The sequence below is a fragment of the Mercurialis annua genome, linkage group LG7 (genome assembly GCF_937616625.2).
Source record: "Mercurialis annua linkage group LG7, ddMerAnnu1.2, whole genome shotgun sequence".
In the NCBI taxonomy this organism is placed as follows: domain Eukaryota; kingdom Viridiplantae; phylum Streptophyta; class Magnoliopsida; order Malpighiales; family Euphorbiaceae; genus Mercurialis; species Mercurialis annua.
The window spans coordinates 30,718,668-30,729,469 of NC_065576.1; the positions used below are offsets into that span (position 1 = coordinate 30,718,668).

General features: G+C 34.4%; 1 protein-coding gene across 1 annotated transcript; it reads right to left on the reverse strand.

Annotated features, from left to right (window-relative positions):
* Nucleotides 1–8,145: 8,145 nt before the first annotated feature.
* Nucleotides 8,146–9,370, reverse strand: LOC126657009 (uncharacterized). The gene is made up of 2 exons (XM_050351629.1): nucleotides 8,478–9,370; nucleotides 8,146–8,422 (listed from the first exon to the last, which is right to left on the reverse strand). Exons 1-2 carry the CDS (start codon nucleotides 9,368–9,370, stop codon nucleotides 8,146–8,148), a joined length of 1,170 nt encoding a protein of 389 aa, XP_050207586.1.
* Nucleotides 9,371–10,802: the final 1,432 nt, after the last annotated feature.

Consider the following 10,802-nt stretch of genomic DNA (forward strand, 5'->3'; position numbering starts at 1 on the left):
TATGGTATCAGTTAGCCTTTAAATCTCTAACGAGTATATTTTACCTTTGATCCCATGGCTGCTTCCGATAATACCTCATCAACATCTCCAGCCACACCTACATCAGTCCAGCTTCCAAGTGTTGCCCTTCAAAAACCCAATAGTGAGACTCTCGTTCCAATTAACGCACATCAACAATTACCTCTTCAGCTCACTGCTTCCAATTTTCCTTCATGGAAATCTCAGGTTCAACATCTCCTTTTTGGATATGGGTTATTCGGATATGTTGACGGCACCGTGATGTGCCCGGCGGAGGACGACGCCATTGCGCGCCTACATTGGCAGCGCCAAGATGCCTTGATAATTTCGGCACTTTTTGGATCTGTTTCTCCAGATCTCGTTCCAATCATCTCTTCGGCATCAACATCTGCTGCAGCTTGGAACACATTGGCTCGCATGTTTGCCAACCGCTCCCGTACGAGAGTCATGCAATTGAAGGACGATCTCTCGAATATGGTTCTTGGTTCTCTTTCAGTTTCGGCTTTTCTACAATCTGTGAAAGCGAAAACTGACGAACTGGCTATGATAGATAAACCACTCACCTCGGATGATATCACTCTTTATGTGCTCAATGGTCTTGGTGCAGCCTTTCGTGAAATTGCAGCTCCTATCCGTGCTAGAGAAACGGCTCTTTCATTTGAAGAGCTTCATGATCTGCTGGTTGCTCATGAAGCCTACCTTCGACGCCTTGAAACTACAACAGCTAATTTATTAGCTACTGCTAATGCTGCAATCCAGTCTAAAAATACCCATCGTAATTTCTCATCTCATCGAGGAAACAATCGCAACAGCAACAATCGAGGCAGGTTCAACATCCAAGGTCGCACACAACAATCTAATGGATTTCAGTATCCTTCCCATGGTTGGCAGCAAGCTCGTGGCTCTGGTCGATCTCACGGATATCGACCACCAATATTTTGTCAATTATGCGGCATGAATGGACATGGTGCTCGGACGTGTCGCAACTACCAACCAACTGCTAATGTGGCTGCCTCTCCTCCATTTGGTTCTCATAATCAAACTCCATGGTTGGTTGATACTGGAGCGTCTCACAACTTAACATCAGATTTGCAAAATCTCTCAGTTCATTCAGAATACGACGGCACAGATCAAGTAAAAATTGCTGATGGTACAGGTTTGGACATTTCTCGTATTGGTTCTTCATCTATTACTGGTTATTCCCGCCCTTTAATTCTATCAAATGTTCTTTACGTTCCCGATGCAAGGCGGAATTTGTTATCTGTGCACCAATTCACTAAAACTAATAAGGTTTCCATTGAATTTTTTCATTCTCATTTTATTGTTAAGGACCAGAATACGGGAGTACCACTAATCAAGGGAACATGCAGTGATGGACTATATCATCTCCGTTCTCCAAAGACACGCAGTCTTAGTTTTCAAGCTCATGTGGGTGAGCGTGTGAGTTCGGAAGTTTGGCATCACCGATTAGGACATCCATCCGCTACTTTAAGTCAGTCTGTTATCAAACAGTTTACTTTACCATGTTCTCGCAATACTTTGCTTAGTTCACAAAGCTGTAATTCATGCTTATTAAATAAAAGTCAGCGGTTACCCTTCCATACTTCGTCTTTGCATTCTGTGCATGCTTTACACTATGTCTATGGGGATGTTTGGGGCCCTACAAAGGACAGCTCTCTCCAAGGAAATAGATACTATCTAATTTTGGTTGATCATTTCACAAAATTTTCTTGGTTTTATCCGCTGCAGTTAAAATCACAAGTGGCTGAAGTTTTTAAACAATTTCGAACTTTGGTTGAAAAGCAATTTAACTATTCAATTCGAAATTTTTATACTGATAATGGTGGAGAATTTCTTGCTTTACGCAGCTATCTCAATACAAATGGTATTTCGTGGCTCACGACAGCTCCTCACACCCCTCAGCAAAATGGAACATCAGAACGCCGTCATCGTCAAATTATGAGTATGGGCCGCAGCTTACTTCATCATGCCTCTCTTCCAGGTATCTTTTGGGATTTTGCTTTTGCAACCGCGGTCTATCTTGCAAACAGGCTGCCTACTCCTATCTTACAAGGAATTTCTCCATTCTCGGCTCTTTATGGTCAAGATCCGAATTACTTAAAGCTTCGGGCTTTTGGCTGCTTGTGTTACCCATGGTTGCGGCCATATCAACCTAACAAACTTCAAGCATCTTCTCTCCAATGTATTTTTGTGGGCTACTCTCTCTCTCAAAGTGCATACAAATGTTTTGATCCTATCTCAAAGAAGGTATATTTGTCTCGTCATGTACGGTTTATGGAGCACATCTTTCCATCTTATGTTCAAGATCAACACTTGCCCTCTTTTGAGCATTCTATTATGCGCAAACCGGCATTGGAGCTTCCTGTGCCCTTTACTGTATCTCAGCCATCTATTCGGACAGAAGCGCCACTCAATTCTACTCCTGTTATGGCTGAATCTATTACAACACCTGAGGTGTTGCCTTTGCCGCCATCACCACCTCCTGATGTCCCTTCAGTTGTAGTTCCCACTCGTGGTATGACCACTCGTGCCATGAATAATATTCATAAACCAAAACGGTTTTATGCAGCCACAAAGCATCTTTTAACAGCAGAAACTGAACCAAGTTGTGTCTCGCAAGCATTAAAAGATCCTAATTGGCGACATGCAATGTCAGAAGAATTTACAGCACTTCTAAATCATGGCACATGGACACTTGTTCCTCCTCCATCTCAGAAAAATATCATTGGGTCTAAATGGGTGTTTCGTATAAAGCGGAAACCTGATGGCTCTATAGAAAAATATAAAGCCCGCCTTGTGGCTAAAGGCTTCCATCAACAACCGGGAATTGACTACTCAGAGACTTTCAGCCCCGTAGTTAAACCAGCCACAATAAGGTCAGTTCTCTCTATTTCTCTTATGCAGAACTGGAAGTTACGCCAACTAGACGTGAGCAATGCTTTTCTACATGGGATGCTCACTGAAGATGTCTATATGAATCAACCACTGGGATTTGTTGATAGTACATGTCCCAACTTTGTCTGTCATCTACACAAATCGCTCTATGGCTTGAAACAAGCACCACGTGCATGGTACACGACATTAAGTGCTGCACTTTTGACTCTCGGTTTCCATCAAGCCAAATCTGATGCTTCACTCTTTGTGTTCTCTGAAAGTTCAGTTATCATCTACCTTCTTGTTTATGTCGATGACATAATTATCACAGGCAGCGATTCAGCTATGGTTGACTCTTTTATTCAGAAGTTAGGCATTCGCTTCGCAGTCAAGGACTTAGGTCCTTTAACTTATTTTCTCGGCATTGAGGTTGTCCAATGCCAAGAGGGTCTCCTCTTATCACAACAACGATACATCGTCGATATTTTGCGTCGGCATAACATGGATGGTGCTAAACCTATTGCTACGCCGATGACTACAAACCCACCTGTACCTTCCAATAGTTCCATGGATACAACAGAATATCGGAAGATTATTGGTGCTTTGCAATATCTAACTTTGACAAGGCCGGATATCGCCTTCTCTGTTAATCGTATGGCTCAACGTGTTGCCTCTCCGGATGAAGCTAGTTGGACAGCACTTAAACGCATTCTGCGTTACCTCAAAGGAACTCTCTCATCTGGAATTCTGTTACGTCGACATCCCTCCTATGAGCTCCATGCCTTTTCTGATGCTGATTATGCAGGTGATACAGCTACAGGTACATCCACTTCTGCATATATAATCTTTTTAGGTGATTCTCCAATTTCTTGGAGCTCTCGTAAGCAAAAAGGTGTCTCTCGATCATCCACTGAATCTGAGTACCGTGCACTTGCCTGTGCTTCAGCTGAGGTACGTTGGTTACAACATTTGTTTCGTGAACTTCACTATCCGCTTAAGCAAGTGCCACGAATTCAATGCGACAACATCAGCGCCATTCAACTCTCACTTCATCCAGTTCATCATTCTCGCATGAAACATATCTCAGTAGACTTGCATTTTATTCGTGACCTTGTACATAAAGTTTCTTATCTGTCTCATATGTCAACACACAAGATCAACTCGCGGATATTTTGACAAAGCCTCTCGCTCGCACTCGTTTTCAGCTGTTACGTTCCAAAATCTCCGTGGCTGATGGCACGTCAATTTTGTGGGGGCGTAATAGACTAATCAACAGCTGATCATCTTCAATCAAGCTAATCAAATATTTGTATGCCTTACTTAGAAGATTGTATAATAATTAGTTTATAGTTTACCTTATTTAAAATATTGTGTTGTGATTGATTATCACTTACCTTACATAGAATAGCTTCTTTCTTGTATAAATTCACAAGTTATATGAATGAAAAATAAGTAAGCCTTCTTACTTTATATGTTCCTGCATTGCAACTTAGGGTTTCAGAATAGTAAAATATGTCACTACTAGTGTTACAGAGGTAGCTGTTGGTTTTTGTTGTTTTTCAACTCTTGAACCTCAGCACTTGTAGTTGTAAGAATCCAGCAATTTTAACAACATTTTGCTAATTTTGTTTAATTAACAACTAAACTGCTATTAAAATTGATCCGACGTAGCTGAAATGGTAATAAGATTGCATTTATAACGCTTGTTAAATATATGATTAAAATATATACATTTATAGCAAATAATCTATACTTTTTTAAAAAAATGTGCTGGAAGATTATCTACTATTTTCAGGTCAGTTTTTGATTAGGTAGCACTTATAGTTTAAAGTAATGATGCAATTAATTTTGTTTAATAAACAACTAAACTGCTATTAAAATTGATCCGACGTAGCTGAAATGGTAATAGAATCACATTTATAACGCTTTTAAATATATGATTAAAATATATACATTTATAACAAATAATCTATACTTTTTTAAAAAATATGCTGGAAGATTATCTGCTATTTTCACAATGAAACTAGTGTGACTTTAGATAAATGGGGCAAAGGCAAAAAATGTTAAACAGTACTGGTTACATTTTCAGTGAAACAAATATACATACATCATTTATCCATGTTATATTTCAAAGCCAGGTGGATGGTTCCAATTAAGCTATGTATAAAATAGAAATAAAGGGTCACTCTGACTCTCAAACTTGTATTTCAAAATAAAAAAAATACTCACTTGTTTCCAAAAATACCAACATCAAAAATACTCATTTTTTAAAAAGTACCCCCATAAAAAATATTCAATTGGACCTAATTAACATACATAAATTGAATAGTTTATATTTAAAATAAAAAATATAGAATGGAAGCAGAAGAAGCTGAGAGCAGTTGTGGTAGGTAGAAAAGGTGACATCTGCTATACAACTACCCTCTGTCCATTCTCATAATTTTTGGTTTTTGCTTTCAATTGATTGTCTTATTTATTCTCTTCTAGAAAACTTTTGCTTTACCTAACTCACTTGTTTTCTGGTGTCTGTCTTGCTCCACCAACACCAGCACACATTTTACACTCCCAAATTTGACATTTGGCTCGCTTCTAATATGCATTCAATTTTTATAAAGTTCATTCTCAACTTATATTTGCATCTCTTATTCTTGTAGCTTTATGATTAATTTTATGTGTATTTCAATTTGTTGAAAATTCAATTACCGCTTCTTCTTTTGTTGTACAACGAGAGAGAACCATTCTTTCCTAACCGAGAAAATTTAAAAAAACACTCTATTTTTTAAAATAATAGTAAATTATACCTCAACAAGAAAAAAATAGAGGAAATACTTCACCGTTTTAACACTTTTATTTTTTTACTCTAAAGCCATTTTTTATTATAATAATATTTATTTCTTATTTTTTTTTACTCTCACATGTGTATTTCTCTTTTTTTCCCAGATTTTCTTCTTTCTCTTTCTTCTTGTTCTCCTCCATTTTTTTTCTCCATTTTCTTCTTCTGCTTCTTCATTTATTTTTTTCTTCTTTATCACGCCTCCGCCATTCCTTCAACGATCCGCCATTACTCCGTCGTTGCTCCGCCTTCGCCCCACCTTCGTTTCGTCTTCACTCCGCCATTCTTCCATATTTTAGCGATTTTTTTCTTAACTCGTCGTGATTATTACGATTTATTTTAACTCTCAGATCTAAAAAAATTGTTCTTAAAGTTTTTTAGTTTAGGATCTGAAAATCTGCATTAAAAACGATTTTCTGCAGAAAAAACGATTTTCTGCAAAAAAAACGATTTTCTGCAGAAAACAGCGCCTTATTTATCATATTGTTATCACTATGACGTTATCATATCATTATCATAACACTGCAGAAAAAAACGATTTTCTGTTAAGAAAAAGGCTTGATTATCATTTCTGTATCATTAACGTTAGCATAACTACATCATAACGTTATCATATCAATATCATAATATTATACTGTTATGATAATAATATGATAAGTTTATGATATAGTTATGATAAAGTACGTCATGATAATGTTATGATAATATTTTTTGATATTGTTATGATAAAGTATATTGTGATAATGTTATGATAATAGTATGATAAGTTTATGATAGAAGATTATGATATAGTAATGATAAAGTACGTCATGATAATATTATGATAATATTTTATGATAATGTTATGATAAAGTATATTAAGATAATATTATGATAATTTTTATAAGAATAGGTTATGATAATAGTATAATAAAGTTAATGATAATAGTATGATAATGTACGAAAAATATAATAAGATCATGCAAAGTTTATCATAACATTATGATACGGTTATGATAAAATTATGATAAATTCATGATAAAGTATGTAAATATCTTTGTATAATAAAATTAGGATAAGATAATGATAATATTACGATGTTGTTATGAAAATGTTATATAATTCTACATGTAAAATAATCTATGTAAAAGTAATGAGTTATGCAATAATTATGATAAGTACTCCCTCCATTCTATATTACCTGTCGTTTTAGAGAGTTATTATTATTCTCAAATACCTGACGTTTTGCAATTCCAATACACTTTTAAGTCCCATATTCCATATCTACCCTTATCTCTTACCTTTAATTAATGGATGCTTTCAAAACTGATTACACTCTTTTTAACAAGTTCTTCTCATTTTTATCGAAATCATTAAATTCTACAGATCTTTCTTATTCTTTATATGGGTAAAAATGGTTTATACCATCATTTTCTATTTAGTTCTAAAAACTCAAGGAAAAAAGCATGGATGGAGAGGAGCATAAGAGTACATAAGAAATCACAGAAAAAAGTAACGGAAAGCAGAAGATTGTGCTCAATTTCGACTTGAATGTGGCAGCGAATCAGGAATTCGATTTGAACAAATTTCCAGCCGAAATTATTGAATGTGAGAATGAAGAAATTCGAAAAGAAATTGTAACGATGCTCAAAATCTATCTTCCTAATTTTTTTTGAGAATTTTGTTCATTGTTTCTGTTATATGGATTATTTGTTATGAAAAGTGTATGTCTCTTTGAACTGCAATTGAAAAGAAAAATGTTGAGCTTATGTTTCTTATGCAGTGTGTAGAAATTAATTAGACAAACAGCCATCGACAATTGAGATCCTTTCTTATGTTCATGGGTCTACTAAGCTTTTAGGTTTGCAGGTTACATCATTACAAAAGTAACATTATAAAGAATGGAGCATGTACAAATAGTTAACCATGGGCACATTCATAAAATGTGCGGATGAATGGAATAGGATAGCTTTTGAGGCAGAGAAAAGGTCTGTGTTCATATTTGATTTGGTTTATTTTATAATTTTTGAGTAATCTGATCATAACATCATGTATCTGAAGACAAGCTAATGGTAAATTTGGTTTATGCATTATTTTGTGCTTCTTGGTGCATCCTATTTTTGCAAGATTGAATTATCGGTTTCTATGGTTGAGTTGTGCACCTTAGTACTTCTCTTAACTGATTTAGAATGCACTTTAGTACCTTTCTTAATTGATGCAAGAATTTCATGTTCAATATGTCTCATGCTTTTTACTGAACTTTGATAAAAAAATCTAATGTTATTTATGACATGGCATAATTCTCAAATTTGTAGAAGTATGAAAATGTGAAAAATTACATTAACATTAACTTAATAGAAAATATAAATATTGTAGACTTGGATAGCTAATGACAATTACAACATGTAGAACTACTTTAACTAGGTTAAATAGTGCATAACTTCTTGTACCAATGAAGCGTCGCACTTAAGTTGGTTAGGGAGCTCCTCGAGATTTTCTAACCTTGCCTTGTTTATGTGCGGAATCTTGTATTTATTTGACCCCTTTGCTTTCATTATTTCTATCATGCATAATTGCAAAGATACAAATATCCGATTAGATTTTCTCACGTCAAATAATTCATATGATCGTTCAACAGCTGATATAAGTTCATCCACGGTTTTTGGTGCTTCTCTATACTGCAGAGATTGAATAGCACTAAAAAAACCTAAATCCAAAATATTCAAATCAGAGAGAATTTGGCGATTGGCACATTAAACGAATATCGAAACCTCCTTGTCTAGCTGTCGCACAAAAAGTTTCGTCATTAATATCCACATGAGTTCTCGCATTGTCCTGCTGAATAAAAATCGGATTCATCACATCATCTCTTGGCCATTTTTCTTTTATTTTTGGCAATAGTTTTTCAATTAAATAAGATCTCATGATATCACTATTTACCGAAGTTAAAGGCTTTGTCTCTAATGTGCCTGCTGCTCTATTAATACTGTTTCTTCTAGCAGGCTCTTGCGTAACAAAAGGAAAAAGACCAATTTTTCCGTTAAAGATTTCATTCCCTTGTGAATCGAATCTTGGACGAGCTATAACACTTAAAAACATTACTTTACCAATAAAATTTTTACTTTTACAAGTACGTAGCGGATTTTCTTCTTCTGCCAACAAGTAGTATTTTTCCGATTTTTTGGTCATGTAAAACCACTTCTCGTCAATATGAATGACGTTGTACATTTCTTTAAAAATTGGATCACGAGGAATGCTACTATCATCAAGCATTGAAATGCAAAATTGCAGTCGAACTCTCATGTTTTCCTCCTTTAGAAAAGGCTTTATGGCATTCGAATGTCGCCGTATCACACCGGACTTGAGAAGACTAAACACTCTAGTTTTGCTCACATTTATAGAACATGCTAAAGATTCCAAACTTGTCCGCTTATGTAAAGGAATGCTCCGAATCTGTTCCAAATCAATTTCAATTCTTTTACGCCCACAATTTCCCGTCTTTTTATGAACAACTACAACATTTTCACTCAGTTTAGCTTGTCTCCATATACGCTGAATCGAACGAACTGAAACTGAAAATTTTGCAGCCACAATATTTGTAGTTCCTCGTTTTAGTTTTCCATCAACACTTTTCTCTAGAAGCATTTCATATATAGATCTTCGTTCATCGTTACTCAATTCTTTCCTTGTTCTTTGATATTATCCAGGTCCTGGTGTATCATCTGCGAGTAAAAAGGATAACAATCATACACTAAATTTAAAAAACTTGCTTTATAGATAATCATGTGCAATGCTGGAAATATGTTGCCATAATAAAAATATGTTGCCATAATGAAAATATGTTATCAGTAAACAATATTTGTTGCCATAATGAAATAATTTGCCATAATGAGATATGGTGTATTAACAAAAATGTGTTTCCAGTAAAAAATATTTGTTCCCGTAGAGAAATATGCTGCCATAATGAAGTATGATGCCATAATGAAATATGCTGCATTAATAAAAATAGAAACATACCGTCACTCGTCGGAGATTCTGGAAGAACGTTGAGATCAAAAGTAAAATCGTTAACATCGTCATTGAGGTTCGGGATGCGATTATTCAACTGCTCTTGTAAATTTTGTCGTTGTAATTCGATATTCCCATCATGAATATCTAAATTTAAATTTGGAATATTAGGCCAATGATCATCTTCTTCGTCTGTTGCCATTTTGAATTGGTTATGGAGCATATTAGATTAAGTTGCTTTCTTTAATAAGCTGCTTTTGAGAGGGAAGTTGAAATTTTTTGTTTTCTTGTTCAATTTAAAATTTTCCTTTTTTGTTCATAGTCCCGCCAACACATGGAATATAAAACGTTTGCTTTCAATGCTTCATAGATAATGGAGTTGAATATTGTAGAGTACTACTCAAATCAGGAAATGCTTGCATCGTATATTTAAAAGGATAAATCTCTTTAATAGGGCTAAATTAGTCAATAACAGCCATATTAATTAGTTTCTTAATTTGTGGGCTATCTCCTAAAATGACTGGTAATATAGAATAGAGGGAGTATGTGATAATTTTATGATACTGTAATGGAACTATTATCTAATTTTATATAAATTATGTAACATAATTTGTGCAAAAAGAATATAAAAAAGGTTATAAAAAAATATGAGAAAGGTTATATAAAAATTATGATGAAATTGTGATAATATTATAATAAAATACGATTTGTACAATAGAATTATGTTAAAATTATGAAAATCATATGTTTGCATTTTATTTTTTATCAAATTTTTAAATCTAAATTTGAGATGATCAATTTTAACTAATTGCAAATTAAAATTAAAATTAAATTGCAGAAAGAATTTATTTATTTTAATTGAAAAACCATTTAAATTTAATAATGTATTGGTATTTTTAGTAGTTGTAGTTATATGAAGTCTTAATGAATATTAAAAAGAAAAATAAATTTATTTTATCTAAAATAGTACAGTGAGCTAGCAATATGAATATGGTTGCTTTTGGTTGCAGGTGTTGCGTGTGAAGGTGCTACGTGTCAAAAAGGAAGAAAAATAAACAAAAGTTATGTC

Bases quoted from the DNA above. Each gene is read 5' to 3' on its own strand.
- LOC126657009 (XM_050351629.1), bottom strand. From the start codon at position 9,370: ATGCTTCTAGAGAAAAGTGTTGATGGAAAACTAAAACGAGGAACTACA. The intron at 8,423-8,477 runs GTGCCAATCGCC...AGGTTTTTTTAG, and splicing joins GGTTTCGATATTCGTTTAAT to TGCTATTCAATCTCTGCAGT.